The sequence below is a fragment of the Vanessa atalanta genome, chromosome 11 (assembly GCF_905147765.1).
Source record: "Vanessa atalanta chromosome 11, ilVanAtal1.2, whole genome shotgun sequence".
In the NCBI taxonomy this organism is placed as follows: Eukaryota; Metazoa; Arthropoda; class Insecta; order Lepidoptera; family Nymphalidae; genus Vanessa; species Vanessa atalanta.
Window position 1 is genome coordinate 1,888,392 of NC_061881.1, and position 22,232 is coordinate 1,910,623.

General features: G+C 30.8%; 1 protein-coding gene across 2 annotated transcripts in view; it reads right to left on the reverse strand.

The window, feature by feature from the left end:
• The window catches only part of LOC125067356 (neuropeptide CCHamide-1), a 38,346-nt gene extending 20,819 nt beyond the window's left edge, over positions 1-17,527 (reverse strand). For both annotated transcript variants that reach the window (XM_047675903.1, XM_047675904.1), the window contains exons 1-2: positions 17,491-17,527; positions 1,987-2,093 (exon numbers count right to left, since the gene is read on the reverse strand). In XM_047675903.1, the coding sequence (XP_047531859.1) occupies positions 1,987-2,080 (94 nt within the window). In that variant the 5' untranslated portion in view covers positions 2,081-2,093; positions 17,491-17,527. The remainder of the gene's footprint in view (positions 1-1,986; positions 2,094-17,490) is intronic.
• Positions 17,528-22,232: the final 4,705 nt, after the last annotated feature.

A 22,232-nucleotide genomic window follows, 5' to 3' on the forward strand; every position in this document is an offset into this window, starting at 1 on the left:
TCACTGCTTGTTACTCGTAGTTAAATTTTACACAGACGTAGCCAACACACTGGATAAGTTATATGTATGTTTGTTAAACATCAATGAAAATGATTGGGACGTGACTGAAACTTAAAAATTATGTTAGGAAGAGAAAAACAAAAAAATATTAAAAAAGAAAACGTGTCTTCGAGATATTCCAAATTTAATTATTTAAACCAAAAACCTAATTCTCAATTGAGAAAAGGTTGTAGTAAATCATATGGAATTTATTTAAATATTTTATTGTTGAACCAAAACTGAAATTAGCCAGAACGTATTATTTTTACTAATAAATCGTTTCATTTACATAAATAATCAAGATCAAACAAAAAATTACGTACAAATATTTAGTATTTGTTGTCTTCGTCGGTTCATTGCAGTATTTGCATAAATACGCTTTCAGTTAAACATTTGACAATATACATATTTGTAGAGGTTGAATGTAAATGGTTTTATTAAGTAAGCAAAAGAAATGCTTAAGAACTTACGAGGAATAATCATAATTTATCCTACCTCGTACACAGTGCGCTCGTGTGAACATTTTTGTATAAGTAAATGAGTTTAATATTACCAAGCGTGCATTTATATATTGAGTCAATTTAATAGACGCATTAAGGTTTCATATAATATTGTTATGATACATATGCCTCATTTGTAAGCAACATATTATACTTTTTTTGATTACTTTGTAGTATTTATTGCTAATTACTTTTTAAATTCGTATTATTTTTTAATTTTAATATAATTGTTATTATTTCCAAGTCCCTTGCGCCTGAGGTAACAGAGGCTTTCTCACCCTTTACATCGGATCAAGAGAATACTTATTGCTGTTTGGCGTTAGAATATGCGATGGGTGGGTGGTACCTTAATCAGACGGGCTGCAGAAAGCCACTAAGTAAAGTGTTGTGTTATCTTTAATACGGTTATACATTGATTTACTCAATATTAAGACTTTGTATCATAATTTAAAAATCGCTAGCAAACCTAAATATGTTTTTTAATTTAATTTGACGACCTCCTGGGTCGAGTTACGTGTACACCGGTTTTCATGGGTACGCCACTCCGAGGTCCCGGGTTCGATTCCCGGCCGAGTCGATGTAGAAAAAGTTCATTAGTTTTCTATGTTATCTTGGATCTGGGTGTTTGTGGTCACGTCGTTACTTCTGATTTTTCATAACACAAGTGCTTTAGCTATTTAAATTGGGATCAGAGTAATGTATGTGATGTTGTCAAATGTTGTCAATATTTATTTATTTATAATTATTATTTATGATGTCGGTTTGAGGACGGGAAAATAGGCCAACGTTGATGACCTATGAAACTTTAGCCATTTCTTACATAACCACCACCTTGGGAACTGACTGGGGACTGTAGTTACACTGGCTCACTCACCCTCAAAACCGCATCAAAACAATATTAAATATCACTGCTTGGCTGTAGAATATAAGATGAGCGGGGGGTGTCTATCCAGACGGACGAACGGACGAACTATCCATTTAAAATTTGAATTTTTACATTTCAAAGCTGCTCTTGTTCAACATTAACAAAGTCAGTTAGTAAATAAATCGACAGAATCGATTTTAACCTACTCTATATGTTTTATCGATTTTAAGCTCTGTCAATGTGTAATTCGGATGTATATGCAGTAATTTTGTACCATACAGCTGATCTGATAATAAAGCCAGGAGTGAATAGTGAAACACTTTAATGTCTACTAGTGAAAACCTTTAGTATTTATTTGGTTTGATTGTTTTAATAAATTAACGAAAATTGTTATAAGTTTTTTTTCTTACTATATATTTTTTTAATCTGGTGCATTTACCTTTTTTTTTAATGTTGGTAACATTGTTTTTGATAATAGACAAACTGCACCCTATTGTTGCTTGTTTAGACTCTAGTTAACCATAAACCAAATGTATAGTATATTTTTATTCGCGTCATTTACTTAGAAAATAATGTTCTTACCTGTTGCACAATTAACGAGGCAAACGATTACGAAAAGCACCAAAATCGCTCTTACTGTTGCGCTGGACTTCGACACACCTTGGCTTATCATCATGAATTTCTTGTTTCTGTGAACAAACATAACATATTAAAAAACGGAAATAGGTAATCAAAAGATTCCATATGAATATACTTGTTTAATTTATCTTACGGGTAAATCGGGTATATATGGATAAGTTATATCGCCAAAAATATTGTCACTCTATGGAATCAGTCATTAAATCATTAATAGGTCATCGACCAATTAGATGTTATAGCTCTTAAGCCTGTAATTACACTGGCTCACTCAATCTTCAACTCGGAATATATACCTATTATATTTCAATTAAATATGCCGTATCCATTTTTTGTTTTCTTGTGCATCAATCACGTGAAATGTACTGAACTTATTGGTGACTAATCAACGATAAAGGCTAATATTTTTTTAAGTCCGTAAAGTGGTTAAAATGTAGTATAATTTTATTTAGATTACTTTCATACGTGTAATTTGTTGTGTTTTTTTTTTATATGGTACCGCGTACATGATTAAATATTATTGGTAGATAATTTTTATACGCTGGCAATCCGTCTGTTGTTCCAAATACAAAATTTATTTATTAAAAAAATTATTCATTTTTATTTTTAAAATTTCTAAAATGTATTCTGAAGAGTTCTTACTAAGATTATTTCTAGCTATATTCGTTAAGACTACCAATTTTATTTATAGCATTTTATTACAATTAGATATTAAAATTTAATATTAAAAATATGTAAACAATAGTCTGGAAGTTTGAAGTTTAGTAAATCTTTACAATAAAAGCCATCCAATTAGAATTTCATTCATTATTAAGTGAAAATGCCTCGTCGGATCTGATGTTATTGAATAAACATCTCTTAAAAACAATTATTTGGTATCAGTTTGATATTTTAGCTGAAGTTATATTAAAACAATAAATAAACGAATTTCAACATTATAAGGAGGCTTAATTTTAATAATAATAATGTTTTAAAATTTTCGTAACCTTTAACGTTGATTACAGAACTTATGGGGCGGTTCAGTAACATATCAAAATCAAAATCAAAATATACTTTATTCAATTAGGCTTTTACAAGCACTTTTGAATCGTCATTTAACAAACCATTTAAAGTAAAGCTACCACCGGTTCGGAATGTAGATTCTACAGAGAAGAACCGGCAAGAAACTCAGTAGTTACTCTTTTTCAACGTCTAAAAATACAGCTATGTTAGTTAAATAAAATTATATTCATGGAAGTCAGGACTTAACCACAACATATGGATATATGTACTCTCCCAGTAACTAGTGAGGCTAGTAAAAACATGGCGGACTAAACTACAATCGGCTCGGGCAGGTGTCAACACGCGGACTAGTTGATTGTATAGTATATTGACATGTGTAATCACGGATTAATTGGTTATAAGTAGATTAAACACACTTCAAATCACTACTGTCTGTTAGTGGAAAAATACCTAGGTTTAACTACGCACTGTAAAATTCTACGCATGTTGCTGTTGTAATATATTGGCAAAAGTAGGGATAGATATAAGAAAAATTACCATTTACATATAAATTAATAAAAATAGACGTTTTATGTAGTGCATAGGCCTTTATTTTATCCATGTGAAGCGGGGACGGTTAGGTAGTGCTACTTAGGTAGCAATGATATATATCCATTCACATATACAGAGCCAGGTTAGGTCTCTTAAAAGTTTTGTATTTATTCATTTAAATACTTTATTGCACTACATATGAGTGAACATAAGAGAAACAAAAATATAACAACATATAACAAATGTTTATATGTTATTATTTTATATTTGTTTGACGACCTCCGTGGTCGAGTAGTGTGTACATCGGATTTCATGGGTACGCCACTCCGAGCTCCCGGGTTCAATTCCCGGCCGAGTCGATGTAGAAAAAGTTCATTAGTTTTCTATTTTGTCTTGGGTCTGAGTGTTTTTGTCACGTCGTTACTTCGAATTTTCCAAAACCCAAGTGCTCTAGCTACTTACGTTGGGATCAGAGTAGTGTATGTGATATTGTCCAATATTTATTTATATTTATTTATTTATGGTGTACAAAGGCGGTGTTATCGCTTATCTCTCTCACAGACAACCTTTGGTGATAGAAGCTTAAAAAGAAAACGGGTAACTGCGGATATGAGAGAGATATAGGTAGATAAATTATTAGGTTTTTCTATGGAAAAAATCCTAGTAATAGCACGGAGTTGGAAGTGTGTACCCACCCCTCGTACCTTGGAAAGCAAGTAAAACCGTTGGTCCAACACTTAAGCTCTTTCAAGTGTCGGCTATATTTATGTTTACGTTGTAATATTTTTCAAATATGACGTAGACGATTTGTGACGTCATCAACGACGAATAGCCACAGTACACTAGTGTGCGTGCATTTTTTATACCTCCCCTCCCATAGTCCGATGGGACTGCTCTCCGACATGACCGGAGAGAGTTCAGATATAGGCTTACGTACTTTCCGAGGTATGGGATTATACGGCAACGTCAACTTCGAAACTTTGGGCGGCTACTGAGAATTTATTAAACAGGTAATCCCTGCTTTATTTGAGATAAATATTGTGATAACTTGGGCTTAGATAAATTATCGGAACAAGAGCTTTTAAGCGCTACAGCAAAACTTTATCGATTATTTTTTAAATTATTATATAGGTAGTTGAAAGAACAAAATGGTCAGCCCCTCCCATATAAACTGAGAACATCACCAATGAGAATCCAAAAGACTGATGTTAGCTTACTGCTAAAACGACATAGGTACTTTTTAATAGCTAAAATATTTTTTTTTTTTGTTTTAGGGGGCAAACGAGCAGGAGGCTCACCTGATGGAAAGTGATTACCACCGCCCATGGACATCTGCAACACTGGGGGGTTACAGGTGCGTTGCCGGCCTTTAAGAAATAAGTACGCTGTTTTCTTGAAGGTTCCCAAGTCGTATCGGTTCGGAAAAACCGCCGGTGAAAGCTGGTTCCACAGAGTGGTTGTGTGTTATAAATTTCTATATATAATTCGTTTATGTATATGTGTTCTGATAAAAATAAGTCGTGAATACATATTCAAATACAATCAACATAAAATATAATATTTTGAGCAAATGCAGTTTATAATTTAGCCTTTTAACAAACTCGTCAAATAAAGTAAGTTGAACGCGAAATTGTTCCAACATTTGAATACATTTAATCCATGAACAAATAATTAGAACTAATTCACAAATTGTTTAATTTTAATTACTTTATTATATTAACGAATATTAATTATTTGAGGTTATTTCGAGCTTTAAATAATCGATTAGTCAGCAAAGATCTGATATTATTACGAAACTAATTTAATGTTTGACCCCGTGGTTAGAACGTAAAGGTCTTAACGGAAGAATCAGATCTTCCTAATTGAACCGATGAGTGATATTTCATTTTTTTCATTTGCTTTTATAAATCATCTCACGTTTGACCACGAAGGTTCCTCTCGTGAATCTCGTTCTCATTTGTTAAATGGCGATTTAAAATTGCTTGTATAAAGTATATTTTGATTTGGATTTTTTTGGACAACATCGTAAAGAAAATTGCAGCCTTCGAATATATACAACATGTATATATGTTTTTTGTTATTTTAGACCGGGTAACTAAAACTAAACCTGATGTAAACGGTATTACTGGCGAGAAATATTTATCATCCCGCATAACGCCAATGCATTCCCAACCTTGGGAACTAAGATGTTATGTTAGTACACCATCTCATTCCCCCTTCAATCCGGAACACAACTATACTTAGCATTGCTGATTGAGAATCGAATAAGTAATGATATTACACGGACAGCTTTTAGCGAAACCTTAAATTAAAAGATTAAGAAAACTAATATTGTGACTTTATTAACCACTTAAAAAGAAGTTTATGCTTTCGACGCTTATGTATCCATAATATCCATATGTTACCATAAATGTTCGATTATATTTGCAAAAATGGTTAAACCGAATTCGGTGATATAAACTTCAATTCAGATAAGTCTTCCAATGGTATGAAATATTTTTCATCAGATTTTTCGCTTGGATATAATTATTTGTACAAATAATTAACAGATTGATACTAGGAAATAATATTTGTCTGCATTAGTTGGGGTCTAGTGGGACCCGTTGGATGTGATTCGTTATTATTACTGATGGGTATACTATGCATATGACCTTTATAGTACGATATACGAATATTTCACCGGTAATAACATTATCAAAGTCCAATTAAGGCAACGGTGACATCACTTTAATAATAATGTCACAAATTGCAATTGCTATGGTTTTGGAGATATATTTTATTTCAAATATATTGACAAGTTGAATATACCAAAGATCAACTCTTTCGATTGGAGAATTATTTCTGAAGATCTTTTGATTTTTCCAGTACGGAATAGGTTACATTCTACCGAGATGAAATACGTAAATCATAGATCTAATATCATATATAATGCATTTGTTTAAAAAATAATAAAAGTTTTGTTAGAGTTAGTTTTTTTACACTATAACTATAATTTATTAGAATAATTTAATTAATAATATGCCGATTGACTATTTTGAGAATATGTTGTAATGTAATATTTTAATTTTTCACGATTAATACTGGCCGAATGTCCGATACCGGCCGGTAAGAAAAAGAATGTCAAGAAATCGAACGCGGCGGCAGTGTTTTGTTATAATGCTAGTTGTTTTTAAATAATTAGAATTATCGGGAGATTTGGAGAATACGGGATGTATTTTGAAACACGGATTAGTGGGTAAAATAAATTTGAAAATACTGTTAATAAATGAATCTGGAAGAATATCGTTGTTTAAACTTGCGACTATATAACATTAAATAAAAAGATATATATATTTTTTTAGGAGAGGGGAACATCATTTCGAAGTCCTCAACTTCATAAAATTGTTCCGTTATGAGACAAATATAGTCATCGTACTGAACGAATATACATAGAATCTTTTGAATTAAAACTAAAACGACTATAATCTACTTTTGGATAAGCAGTCGTTCTTCCATGCAATTAGACAATTAATTCCATTAAAAATAATAGTCCGAGGAGAAATTCAAGATGAGACAGATTAAAAATATTTTTATACATTAAAAAAAAAAAAAAACTTGACAGTTAATGGTTTCAATCTAAACTCTTATCCCTACTTTCAAACTCTAGTAATAAATACAACTGAGTAATAAAACGAATAGTTTAACGTCGTATTTTACATCTGTGTGGGTTGCTATTGTTATACACGCACATAAACAAGGAACTTATAATTTATTCATTGAAATTGTATACTTTGTTTTTATAAAATGTAAGTAAAGACATTATGAAGTATAAGGAAGGAGTTTTCTACTATATTAATTCTTCTGAGTAATAATATGACGATAAGTTATTTTATGTGATGCAGAACATACAATGATAAATGACACCTTGATGGTTTAGTGACTGGTAGGGTTTAAAATTTCTAGGGTAACAAATATTCAAAAGGGCTGCTAGTGGTCACGACATAGTTGGCAATGATACACTCATGTTCTTTGGTAAGCATGTTCAAGTGACTGGTCATGGCCGAATTTAAAGATCGAGGCGCCCTAGGGCAACAAAGGATCACGAATTAATTTTCAAATTAATAGAACTATTTTTAAATTTATATATTCATATAGTTATTTTAGTTCTTAATAAAAAACATATTTTAACATTTATAGTAAAATCTATCTGTAAGCACCCAAGATCAGAAAATAATTACTAGCGCCACGCTTTTTAGTAATCCATATATGTCAAAATCGAAATTTTATTTAAAGATATTTATACATTGTCAGCTTTTTTTAACCGTAGCAACAACATATCAGATAGCCTAGTCTTAAATGGCCCTAAAGCGACAGTCATACGTGTTAATTTATAATAATAATTTCACAATATGTGACTTTTAAATTAGGTCATATAATCCACGATATTGTAATCTGAGACGTAATATCAAATATGATAATTCTCCGCGTGTGATTGAAACGCATATTATTAAATGCTCTCTTTGATTACCGGAACAGATTAACACGTGAGATATGCTCATAATGCACATGAGGAAATGACAATGTACTTTCATTTGAGAAACATAATTATTAATAAACCATTTAAATTAAGTGACTTTTCCGGGGCATATATGATTCTTGATATCCAATACTTATTGGAGCCCTGGATATAAATAACACTTCGTTTTTGTAATATTACATGAAGGGAAAATTACAATGAGCTTGTAGAGCTTGTGTTTGAACACGCAAACTTTACTTAAAATCTATACTAATATTATAAATGTGAAAGTAATTATGTCTGTCTGTTTGTTGTCTCTAGGAAACACATAGGCTATTTTTTATACCTATACCTGACCACGAAGTTGTAGGCGCAAACTAGTACGATATAATCTGATGCATACTGAAAATGCACAGCAGATTTACATTAAAAGCCTGTAAATTTTCCACTGCTGGACTAAGGCCTCCTCTCCCTTTGAGGAGAAGGTTTGGAGCATATTCGACCACGCTGCTCTAATGCGGTTTGGTGGAATACACATGTGGCAGAATTTCTTTGAAATTAGACACATGCAGGTTTCCTCACGATGTTTTCTTTCACCGCCGAGCACGAGATGAATTATAAACACAAATTAAGCACATAAAAATTCAGTGGTGCTTGCCTGGGTTTGAGCCCGAATCATCGGTTAAGATGCACGCGTTCTAACCACTGGGCCATCTCGGCTCGGAAGATGGTAAAATATATAAAATTAACCTAAATTAAAATATATAAAACCTATATTAAAGCCTATAATAATAGTCACAACATGTAAACAATACACGCAGCTAAATAACGCACCCACGTAATTCGGTTTTTACTGGATCTGATTTTAGTCTATCATATGCTAACTCAAAGTCATTAGATTACCTACATCTCAACGTCCGTTACAACTTCATTGAAATTCAAGAGTTATAACAAAGCTAAATGCGTGCTAATTTTAGTTCTAAATATTTAAATGGCACTTCATTTTGATTTACATTTGAGATTTATTCTACAACGTTTTTAGAATACGAATGGAGAAATGACATTAAAATTAGTATTTATGTATAGATAATTTGAAGACTACGAAAAATGCAGTATATATATGTATAGTAAGTAATTGACTTCATTTTAAGTTAAAGTTTATATCTACGTATGATGTATATTCATATAATATCCTAAAGAACTTCTGGTCAAGGCGCAAAATTGCGCCTAGCAAACTGCGCGGATATTATGAGTATTAGTATTAGTAAGTAGGTATCAGGAAAAGATCGAGCGTAGAATTAGATAGTTGGCATTTTAACTATGCCAAAATAATTGAAAAAATTATCAACGTTTCAAGCCGAGCTGTGTTCTCGTAGAAGTCGCCTTACGGAGCCCTGGCGTAGACTCACCTTTTCACGTCTTATTTCAGTAATCTCCCCCTTTACTAGTGATACTTTAAATGCTAGAATAACAGTTCAGAGCAACAGTAATTCAGAAATCAGTAGTCATACTCCAAAAACATTAAAAAATATATATATAGGTATATATTTATAGGTATTTATTACGGCAACATCCTTTGAAAATCAGGATATGATTTAGATAATTTATTTAACTATGTCCATCATTTTAAGTGGTGGAATTGTTCAAAATTGCACTTTTCCCACAATAGATGGTACAGCTCCAAATGTTATCTTTATAAGGAAAGAGAGTCTACCAGTGAAATAAACTACCAGTGGAACAATTTTTAACGATAGCCTCATTATGGGAAATGTATATCGTCAATTGAAAGGAGGATTTTAGAAAGTGAGGTTTACTAACTTGAACTTAAACCTCATTTCCCAAAAGTACCATTTTGACGCTTAAGCTTTTCTTAATTTCAATGACGATATTTTTTACTACTATATTTTTACTTTTAAAACTAAAATAAGCGCATGTAAGGTATGTAAAAGAGATGTTCTTTCAGCTATAAGCGGACACATTTTTTGCCTCAGACAGTATGAAGGCTGCATTTATCTGAACAATGGATTTGCATGTCTTTTGCCATCAACAGACATCTCGTGAGATTTATGAAAAGATAATGCGTATTTTTATCTTTTTTTCTTTCTATTCCTTTTATGCAATGACTGGTAACGTAATGATTATGTGAATAAAATTACAATGTATCTGTTTTACATAATGGTTCGGTTCCGTACTATAATTTAGAAAATGATCACTAAATCTCTCTACTAACTATATTTACTTTCTTTCGCGATAATACATGACAAAAATATATGTATCTTTTTGACAATATGTAAATAAATTATAAAACTTTATACAAGTATATATATTTGCATAAAAATAGTATATATGCTCAAAACCTTCTCCTCAAAGGGAGAGGAGGCCTTTAGCCCAGCAGTGGGAAATTTACAGGATGCTAATAATAATAATAAAATAATAAAGACAAATTATCTAATTTTTTTTAAAGAAATTTTGTGTACAATTACTTACTAAAGTGTATTCTTTTGTTTTATTTTTTTCATAATAGTTTGACCAGACAATACATAAATTATGACAGTATTAGAATAATTATTACGAATTTACCGACTTTGGTCGTTAGATTTGACGATATTTCGACAGTTGAAGCATTTTATTTTTCTTTAGCGATAAATGTTTACTAAATTATGGCAAAATATGTCGCATTTACGGAGTATTTTTTCAAACGGAATTTATGAACCGGTGAAGTATAACTGTCTTCGTGAATGACTGCTATGTTTAGGAACACGTTATCTCTTAAAGCATACATCATAAAGATAAAGCGCCTAGCAGTCGATTACGAGCGCCTCTGAATGCTGAACAATACACGCTGACATCATACTATCTATATAATACATATAATATGTTATGTTGGCATAGTGGTTAGCTAACTGGCCCTATGAGCTTATAGGACTGCAGGTATCTAATGCCTGGGCTCAAATCCTGAGTCAGGCCAGTAAAAAGTTAGAAATTTTCATGTAAACCTTATATGGATCTAGGGGTTAGATATGAGGCCACAGGGTGAGGTCCTGGGTTCGATCCCCAGGTTTTTTTTATGTTATTACTATTTTGAAAATTAGTTTTAATGCTCCCGTGGCAGCACTATTAGCCATTGGTTCTGGAGTTGATTGATTTGCACATATATTGTTGTGTTTTATATAACGCAATTTTTATATAGAAGACTTTATAAAATATATATTTATTAGTATAATTGAGATATCAACTCAAAAGTTTTTTTTTCATTTTTGGGTCAATGTGGATACTGTCAAAGATTCTAAAACAAACTCTATTTATAGGTTATATGTATTACTCATTGTAAAGTGAACTGTAAGGTTCTTTATGAGTAATAAAGTTCTTTAACCGGAAAGTCACGAGTGGTTCTGAAGTGAATATAGCCAGCCAACCTCAAATCTCAACCCTTAATTGTTCTAGAAATTGATCTAAAATCAAAATATTCTTATTATCACGTAACCGACTCTCTAGCAATTCCCAAGGTATTTGAAAGGATAAACAGAAGGAAGGATAACAAATCTAAGGTATAATAGCGCAATGGTTTAAGGGCGGCCTAGCGATGTAAAAAGTCGCAGGTTTGATTGTGACCCCTTGGGATATTGTCGTCCTCGCACACAAGCTTTCAGCTTAATTGGAGGGGTAAAAAGGAATATTCCTTCCCCATAATAGGGCATTACTACAGTACTATTTGAAAATAAAAAATCTGCCCAAACTTTTTCTCAAGCATATACGCTAATAAATGGGATAAAGACAAATAAATTATTAATAATGATTTTAGAACCACTCTTTCTTATATCTTTGCTTGTCGACCCTTAAAATAATATATCATATGTATTTAATTTTAATTAATATAATTATATATTTAAGTGATTGTAATCACTTAGCCACCTAAGTGATGGAAGTAATGATCCGATAACTTGCAACTAAGGAACAATACGAAAATGTATTTAAAAGTATTTTTTGGTTACATAAATATATATATATTTTTTATATTATTAATAATAGTTTTATTAAAGGCTTTTATGAATATTTCGTGGATAAAATGTAAACTTTAGTTTATGAACAGCGAATCAAAACATAACATAAACATAACGTCTGAATTGTAATTGGTTGATGAGTCTGTAACGGAATGGGCGACCAATGATCATTCAGAACATAATTGTAATAGTAAATCGGATTTTAATAAGTCTTTCAGAAATTATAGGTATGATATTATCAGTCTATGCAAAAATATTATATCGAATTTGGAATCAACAAACACTCTTGCGAATTATAATATTAGTAGATACTTGCCACCTATGTTCATTTGTGGTTTGTACTAAATATCAAATCAAGATTAATAGTAGCTTATCCTCTCGGCGTCTTATGGTAATCGCGTGCCAAATTTGGCGAATCAGGTAAGCTGTTGGCGTTGAACAAGATACTATTGCAGAATTATAATATCTATATATATAATGTTGTCTTAGATTTTCGCGATTATTACACATTGAAATAAAACTAGTGGCCCGTGACCACGAACACTGCAATGTGCTCGAAACGTCGGGATGTTAAAATAATTAATATACGCGATTAAATCCGTTAAAAACTAGTTTTATTTCAATCTATATATATATATATATGTGTATATATATAATTTATATTCTAAGGATAAAATATTTGTTTATTTGCTATCGATATGACTTTGAATCTGTTGAACTTATTTTAACGATTCTTTTACAATAAGTAACAATATTCTAATATTATGAATGCAGATGTGACTGTCTGTCACGATTTCACGACCAACACCTAGAACGCGAGCGAAGCCGAGAGCAACAACTAATAGGCTTCATTTAGTTAATTAGTTTATTTAAGTAGTATGAAGATTGTTAGACAAATTCGCCGAAGTCGCCGGTTCAGCTAGTTACTAATAAATAAATATATGTTCGATTTTTAATTTCATGAAAATTAATTTAGTCTGTTTAGTCTGATTCACTTTGTTAATCGTACATTCATAATTACGTTCATATTTTACTTGGTTTTGTGCAAGCACATCATTATAATATATTCTACCGCCAAACAGCAGTACTCAGCATTTTTGTGTTCCGGTTGAAAGGGACAAGAGACTTAACTAAACTTAACAACAGGCACAAGAGACTTAACACTTTAGTACCGTAGTGATACGTTGGCGATGTAAGGAATAGTTAATATCTCTTACGGCTCCATTGGCGATGGTGACCACTTACCATCAGGTGGCCTATTTGTTAGTCCGCCTACTATTATCATAAAAAAATTACGTATATAAAATATTATATTTATATAAATTTTGGATAGATTCAACAATGCATTCTTAAGTTATTTATCAGGTTTTTGTTACACTAAATCTGAAACGACTGGTCCAAATTTCCAAATAAAAGAGTAAAGGTATTTTTTATTGTCAGAAAACGCATTGCAGCGTATAAAATACCCTTTACTCGGAAAATTAAATTGTTCCCAGGTGAGATATAAAAAAGTCCCAAATCAAAACAAAAACAACAGTTCTATTTTCATATGAAATTGACTGTAATTGTTACAGTTAGTGTAATGTAAAAATAATAAAAATTACAAAAATAAACCAAATGTAACCTAACGTATTTAATCAAAATAAAATTTAAATGATATCTGTCAAAAGTTTTTAAATTAGAACTTAAATGCTGCATCTATCAACAATTAGTCTTATATTCGTTTCAATAAACTAAAATTCAAACGAATATAACTATGTAATATTTATTGAAATTTATCATTTAAATTATATATATTTGTAATCTGTGGTTTTTTCGTTTGATAATAAACTATACGTCATACATAACCTGTAGCTTATTAGTCACGGAACTTATTGGACTTAATAGGGCTTTGTGCAGACACAGTTGTCAGTACCGTCCACTAATCATATTCTACCGCTAAACAGCAGTACGGAGTGTTGTTGTGTTCCGGTTTGCAGGATAAGTTAGCTAATGTGAGTACAGGCGGAAGGGACATATTATCATCTAGTTTTTTGTTTCATTGATAAAATCATTTTAATTAAATGCTGTTATTACTGTATCCGATTTATAGTAAAAATATATTATATAAAATATTTATTATTAAACGAAATCCCTCCACCGCTTTTGTCGGTCTAAACGCAATCAACTCGAAAACTACTCAACGGATTTTTTAACGGTTTTCTCTAATAGACGGAGAGATTTATGAGGAAGGTTTAAATGTATTATTGACTGTAGTTTTTTTTTTAATTTGGCTTTAATGATGTAATGCTGAAGATGTGCAACATCCTGCCGACTACGAGCTTTACTGGCGTGCCCCGCTTAAACCAATAGACTTGTATGTATAACGGTATAAAGGCTTTATGTATACAATCTCCTCATTCGAAAATAGGATAGTTAGCTAGTTATAAATAAAAAAAAAAAACTAAAGTGCATTGAATCAATGAATTCATTGATCAAAACAAAAAAAAATTTGCTTGTTACATTAAGTTAAATGAAAAAAATTATATATGTAGATGTATTAAAATAATAGTGTTGTACGCGGGTGGGTACCCCGGCTTCTCAGGTGCAATTTATTAATATCTAGCGACCTGCCCCGGCTTCGCGCGAGTCCAATACTGATACTAACAGAATGTCTTACAACGTTCGCAGCTTTTTATCAGACAATTCAAACCGAAACTATGTCCCTGCATTTTAAATGTGTAATATCTTCGAAAATATTCATTTAAATGACATGCTGTAAATGGCTTTATTGATTTAAAGTAAGGCAATTGCACAACTTATTTAGCTGAATTGGATAAGAATTAATGCTGTATTACTTAAAATCGCTTCGAAAATAAGTCAATATTTCTCGTAAAAAGTAAAGAATAAAAAATCGTTATTGTGGGTTATCTTTATATAGAATTAGGACATCATTTTTGAAAACCTTTAAATTTATCAGTGTTTACATATAAACCTTCCTCTTGATTCAATCTATCTATTAATAAAAACCGCATCAAAATCCATTATGAAATTTTAAAGATCAAAGCGTACACAGAGACAGACAGCGGTAAGCCACTTTGTTTTATACTATGTAATGAAGAAAATAATACTATATAAACATAATGTATACGTTGTATCACTCAGGAATAATATAGCTCTCTACCGGTGTTTTTTTTAGAATCGTACCAGTACTTCCTTAGTACTCCCTACAAAAAATTAACAAATTTTACTTCATAATATCAGATATATACAAAAAAATATATAGATGTTATATTTATATATGTAAGTGTTAATTTTTGGTAATTTTAATAAAACGAATCTGATTAAGAGCCATTCACTATAGGGGACTAGGGGTAAAGGGAGCTTAAAAGTCCTATAACGAGTTAATTTTTTTTCTATTAAATTAGTAATTATTTTCGGAAGTTACAATGATATCAGGCTTAACACTTGATTGACGGGTTTTTTTTTTAAATATGTCATATTAAATCAATTTTTAAAGAATTGTACATAGTCTGTTTGCCCGTTTAATTATATTTCTCATGGTATACCAACTATGTTGATTCCGTGAACTAACTAGAGTATAGTAACAAAAAGAGTGTCGACAATAATGGATATCATTTTTTTAAATTGTGCAACTTAAAATAATTTACCCCTCTTGTAATATGTATAATATATCATCCCGGACGTATAATATTTAACTACGAAATGTACTGTTTTCCGAGGACTTGGATGAAACTTTTTTATAATAAAAAAGTAATATTTTTTATTGCCAATAATTTAAAGTACCCGTATGATCATAGATCACTCGACGGCATCATTCATCTCGTTTTGACATTAGGTTTTTTTTTTATTTTGGAGTGTTAGGATATATGCAAATAAATTTTCCGATATAATTTATTTTTAAATCGGATTATCGGTAATTTGAAATTGGAACATCAGAATAATCCGTTTACGGTCTTAGAAGAATTTGTGAATCGGGGAATGTTACATTCGTCACTGTTTTGCAATTTACTATATTATTTAAGTTATACTCTCGTACATAGTAGCGGACAGAACTGACAAACGGAAACGGCAAACGGAAGAACTTAGTCGTTGATACTTAAGCCTATTTCAAAAAATGTGATGAAGATAAATTTAAATATTTTTTGTTGTTATTCGAGGTCACTGATTTTAAGTTTTTTATCTTATCCATTAGGTATATTTTGTGTGTTTAAAGTTAATATTCTTCGAAATATTAGAGGATTCGTAACTTGCTTCTCTAAGCGTTCTTTAATTTAAACTGCACTTTTAAATTACCAGATTAATTATCTAAAATTAGTACTATGTACTGTACTAATTTTAAATACAAAAATCGGCTTCAACGATTTGCCCCTACGTACATGTAATCTATTTTTTTAAATTACACTATACGAATATCAATAAGAAATATTATATACAATAGTTGATAAGTTATTTTTGGAGTTAAAGCCAAATGGAGGCAAATGTTCTAAGATATGGACATAAGCCTTGCAAAATACACCATAATAAATGTCCTAAACAGTAGAAATATAAGCTTTTATTTCACCCTCATAGCTTTTATCGAGCCTAGTATACAAAGTTTAATTTGATTTAATAGTAATTTTAACTCAATCGGTTGAATTTAAAATTCCGTTACAAGATTTGATCAGAACGTAAGCTTAAACAAAAGCTTTTAAAAGCTGTATCTCATTCAACGAAATTCTTGTTCTTCAACAGTTATTTAAATCTTCCAGCTATGAGTGTGACTGATTAACAGACATATTAAGGTTTTTATTTAATAAAAAATATACGCCTTTTATATGAAAAAGTGCAGTTCGTACAAATTATTAAAACAGTTAGTAATTTTGAGATTATTACTATTGGTAAAATAGTCACTAATAATTATAAAGTCAATTATATCAACAAAACATATAATTTTTATGATTTTATCATAGATTTTATCATAGTTAAAATAATGAAGTACGTTGAAATTCTAATTATTTTTTATTATAAACTATTAATATTGTTCTAAATTTGAAATAACTATATAGTCAAAAATCAGTTTTTAATTGTTTTCCAATTTGTTAATTTATGTTTCATAATTATCTTTAATTTTATGAAATAGTCCAGGTGAAAATAATTCTATATATGTATATGTTAGATAATTAACATCGAATTTATGCGACTCTTTCAGTTTCCCACCCTCAGTGAATATAAATATATGTCGGTTTTAATTTTTCATACATAATTTATAATATTTTAAGAGCATATATATAGAAAAATCTACATATAAAATTAGTGGCATATAAATCGTTTTCTTTGAAGTTATAAAACAATTTATAATTTAACATGGAAAATATATATTAAAATAAAATGAAATAATAATAATAATAAATATTTAAAATATCGAAATTTTAAACTTACTTCTGTTTTTTATCCTATCCGGCCACCACTGTCAACGGCACACAGGTATCTACTTAAACCGGAGCCATTTCCCGCCTTATATACGCGTCAAAGCGTTAGGTTGACCACGCACTAACGACTTCTATATGTGAATTAGCTATAAATATGTCCACAGAATTATAGAAATACTCGGACATCCTGTAAAAGTCGACAGTGTTCATCTGACTTACAACCGACTTTTGTGTGGGACTTTTTCAAGACTGCATAGTTTATTATCAAACTTTAGATTATATCTTTTAAATAAATTCAAAGTAAAGGAAAACATTTTTCTATGAAGCTTGTATCATTTTATAAAGACGTTTGCAACCTTTAAGTTTTTCTATAAAGCGCTTAGTTTTTTTTACAGGAAATTCTAGGTTAGATAACCCATAAATGAATGGAGAATGTTTCTTTTAATTAAAAATAAATAATAAACTATTTAATCGTCCCGGCTTTGCACGGGTTGAATAATTTTAAGGAGAAGTTTCCAAGCACCAGGCTCCAATATATATGGTTTGAAATATTTTACTGACAAATACAGGTTTTCCATGATGTTCACCTACATCACCGAACACGAGATGAATTATAAACACAAAAAATATAACCAATTAATGAAAAAATATTTTTATTTTTTTGCGTATTGAAACTGCTTTTAAATGTCACAGTGGACAAAGGCTTATTACGATATAGAAGAATTGTGGAAGTTGACAATGATTTCCTTCAGAGAAAAATGTGTACATTTGGATTGGAATCTGCAAACATCGTTAAAGATAAACATGTTTAGTTTTTCAACCACTAAGCCATCTCAGCCCTAGTATGACTTAAAATAGGTTAAAACTGGCTTTCCCGACTCCGTACAGGTGAAATTAATTCAAAGTTTTTAACGGTCCGATGAGGAGTTTGAGTTCAGGATCTCGAGATCTGCGGCCTATCAGTATATATATAGCCTGCCTAGTCTATGTAAAATAAACTAAGTAAAGTAACAGTATTGAAAGGTGTGGGACCTTACTGGGCTAATTTTAGGGGTCTTCCCCTCCTTTGTGAAGAAAATTTTGGAAAAATGGTGGAATATAATTAAAACGAATATTTAGTTAATATAAAAAAAACCGGTTTATTTTGTGAATTGGTGGGAGAATGGTGTACAGGTGTAATTCCAAAACTGCTATATAAAATCGTTTCGTAAACTTCGAATTTATATCTTAGTGACGTATAGGAACGGATTTAACGGTTCGTTACTCGTAACTCACAAATAATACATTGATGATGTACAATAACGATTCGTTAAATGTAGGAACAGAGAATACGTAATTTTAAACCGTTAGAAGGTTAATTAAATAAATAAAACAACAATTTTTAAGTTAAACATAAGTTAGAAATAATTCATGATCATTCACATTATAAACGTTGTATCGCAAATTATTTATGTTAACAAAAAATAACTGACATACTAATTTTAAGCATTTACGTAAATGAAAATTTCCTTTACATTTCGCAATTTGAACAATTCCTTTAAGAGATGTACAGTACAGGATGTTTGAAATAACGTATGTATATAAAAAAGGACGCAGGGCATGCACGGCGATGTGCACTGAATAGCTTCGGGTATAGAGGTATTTAATCTTACCAAAAATCGTTTCGAAAGTTTTTTTAAAAATATTCTCCATTCAAGTACGCTCATGTTACAGTGCTGAATTAAATATAAATACACCACCGGATTGGAAAGTAGATCCTCTCGAGAAAACCGGCAAGACACTCATTTATTGATGTTTATGAACATTACATTTAAACTGTTCCAAGTGTTTCAGAAATCGTCACGTAAGATCAACCGTCATTCTCCCTATAGCCAACTCTTTCCCATCTCTTTCGGTTTCTCTTCTTATTATATACGTTTTTATATAATATTATTTAAACGATTTTTTTTAGTAACAATTTTATTTCTTATCATTGAATTATTCTCAAACGTTGCTAATTTATTTCATACTGCTGTCATTTAATAATATATATCGAAAACAACTTCGTTACAATGGGTTTCCCACGACGCTTCTCTTTTCGTAAATAAATGACGGATACAATGACGCTTTGCTTAACGTTTAAAGTTCAAGAATAACCATGTGGCGTACGTAATATTTTTTGATTCAAAGTGAAAAGAAACCTATATTCAAAGAATGTGTATATATATTTGTATTAAAATAATTATTTTATACAAAATAATTATAGCTGGAAACAGAACACGATCCTTAAATACAGAGAGTGATACGCGACATTGACTATAATAATTAGAATACTTTAAATACATACGTATCAAAATAGCATATCACACGAGTCGACCTTCAACATTTCACGAGTGAACACTGCACTAAATGTTTATAAAAATGTAATACTTCTAAAAACCTACATATAACTGTTTTGCTCTACATATAATTTTTACTATATTTACCCATATTTTAATTTTTTTGTATTCAATCAAATTCTAAATTATAAATGCAAAACTAAGTATCTGTTACCTCTTCACGCTTAAACTGCTGAACTGATTTAGAAAATGGTATGGAAATAGTTTGAGACCTGGGAAAGGATATAGGCTACTTTTTGAATTCACCCCTTGAGGGAGTAAAATGGTGGGGGTGGTTGTGGGGTGCATATCGGCTTTTGCCTATAGGTAATATTTCATAAATTTCGTGCAGATAAAACATATTCAGCTAGTTATTAATAAATCCTAACCTAAGCTGCAGCCTGTAAATTTCCCACTGCTGGGCTAGGGCCTACTCTACCTTTAAGGAGTAGGTTTGGAGCTTATTGCACTACGCTTGTCCAATGAAGATTGGTGGATACACATATGGCAAAATGTGTATCTAACCTAAAGATATCCTTCAAAAAACATAGCTTGGCTTAACCTAACACATGTGTAATTATTTCTTAAAAGATCAACATTAAAAAGAAAAATGTAAATAATAAAAGAATAACATTTTTTTTATTATCACGTAATATATAACACTGAAATATACTGTAACTGAAACATTTCCTTAGATATTTAATACTTGTTTCATTATTAACTCTATACAGATAAATAATGAATCGAGTGGATAATACAAAAATGGTCGTTAGTCTACATCACATACTCAAATGAAATGATCCCATGAATAAACCGAAGGCTTTGAATTTTGAAAATATTAACCGTTAGCGTTTGTCTCTTAGAGCGTGCACCGTGTCGTTAATTTTTCGCGTTACTGAACAACACTAATGAAACATCACAAGGCAAACAGTTTATACGTTTGTTGATTCCGATAGCACAATATTAATTACAGCAATTTCCACTGTCACCAAAATACCAGGTATACACACTGCTTCATATATCAACGATATTTTACAGTAATATTTCAAAAATGGAATCTTATCAAACCACAGTGACAACCTAGCCTTATATATTTAAACCATATTCTTAAATTTTAATAAACTGACTCCTTGAAATAAAACTAGTTTTTTAACGGATTTAATCGCGTATATTAATTATTTTATTTTAACATCCCGACGTTTCGAGCACTTTGCAGTGTTCGTGGTCACGGGCACACTGCAAAGTGCTCGAAACGTCGGGATGTTAAAATAAAATAATTAATATACGCGATTAAATCCGTTAAAAAACTAGTTTTATTTCAATGTGTAATAATCGCGAAAATCTAAGACAACATTAAACTGACTCCTATTTCGGTAATTTAAATAAATATTTTAATTTAATTATATATAGTTAATTTCATCATTCAAGAGTAACTTTTGTATTTTACTGTCTTAAGCACACGAAATGTTATTTTTTTTAATATTTTTACTGGACTTGAACTCACGAACATTGAATACTCACCCTTTAAAAGCGAAACTACCAACTTAATCATTCGCTTTATTTGTTATTTCTAAGTTCGAAACGAAGTAATAATTCAAAATTTTGAATATTAACGAACGGATTGCGAAAGGATCTTGATTACTTTCCTCGTGATAACAATAATAAATACAATATCATTTTAAGACTTTATTGAATTAACCTTTTGTTAAATAACAAAAGTTTTAAGGGAAAATAGTCAATGAGAGCTGGAATTGACCAGTGTAAGAAGTCGCGAATTAATTTTCATGTTTTTAATTTATTGTAATAATTCATTCGTTTAAGCATAGGTAGTCAATATCAAAATCAAAATATTCAAGTAGGCTTTTACAAGCACTTTTGAATCGTCATTTAACAAACTATTTAAAGTAAAGCTACCATCGGGTCCGAATGTAGATTCTACCGAGAAGAACCTAGTTACTCTTTTTCAATATCTAAAGTGCAAAGGTTTTCGCTGACCCCTTGGACTATTGTTGTCCGCACTCTTAACACAAGTAGTACGCTTAAAAGCGGGGGTTGATAGTAATATTAGTAATTCCTTAATTAATTTGGGGCATTGCTACTTCTATTTAAAAAAAACATGTAAAGTGAAGGAAAATCGTGAGGAAACCTGCATATTATTTTGGACAAAATTTGCAATATTGGAGCAGCGCATTGGAATAAGTATCAAATCACTTCTTGGAGAGAAGCGTCGTCTGAGCAATCAGATATTTATGAGCTGATATTATTAATTAATAAATACTTTATAATGTTAAATATAACAAAAGAAACTGTGTTCTAAATATAATAATAAATATATTGAAAGTACGCTTATTTACTGATTTTACCCTCAATGTTTTCCTTTATCATCTATCACGGG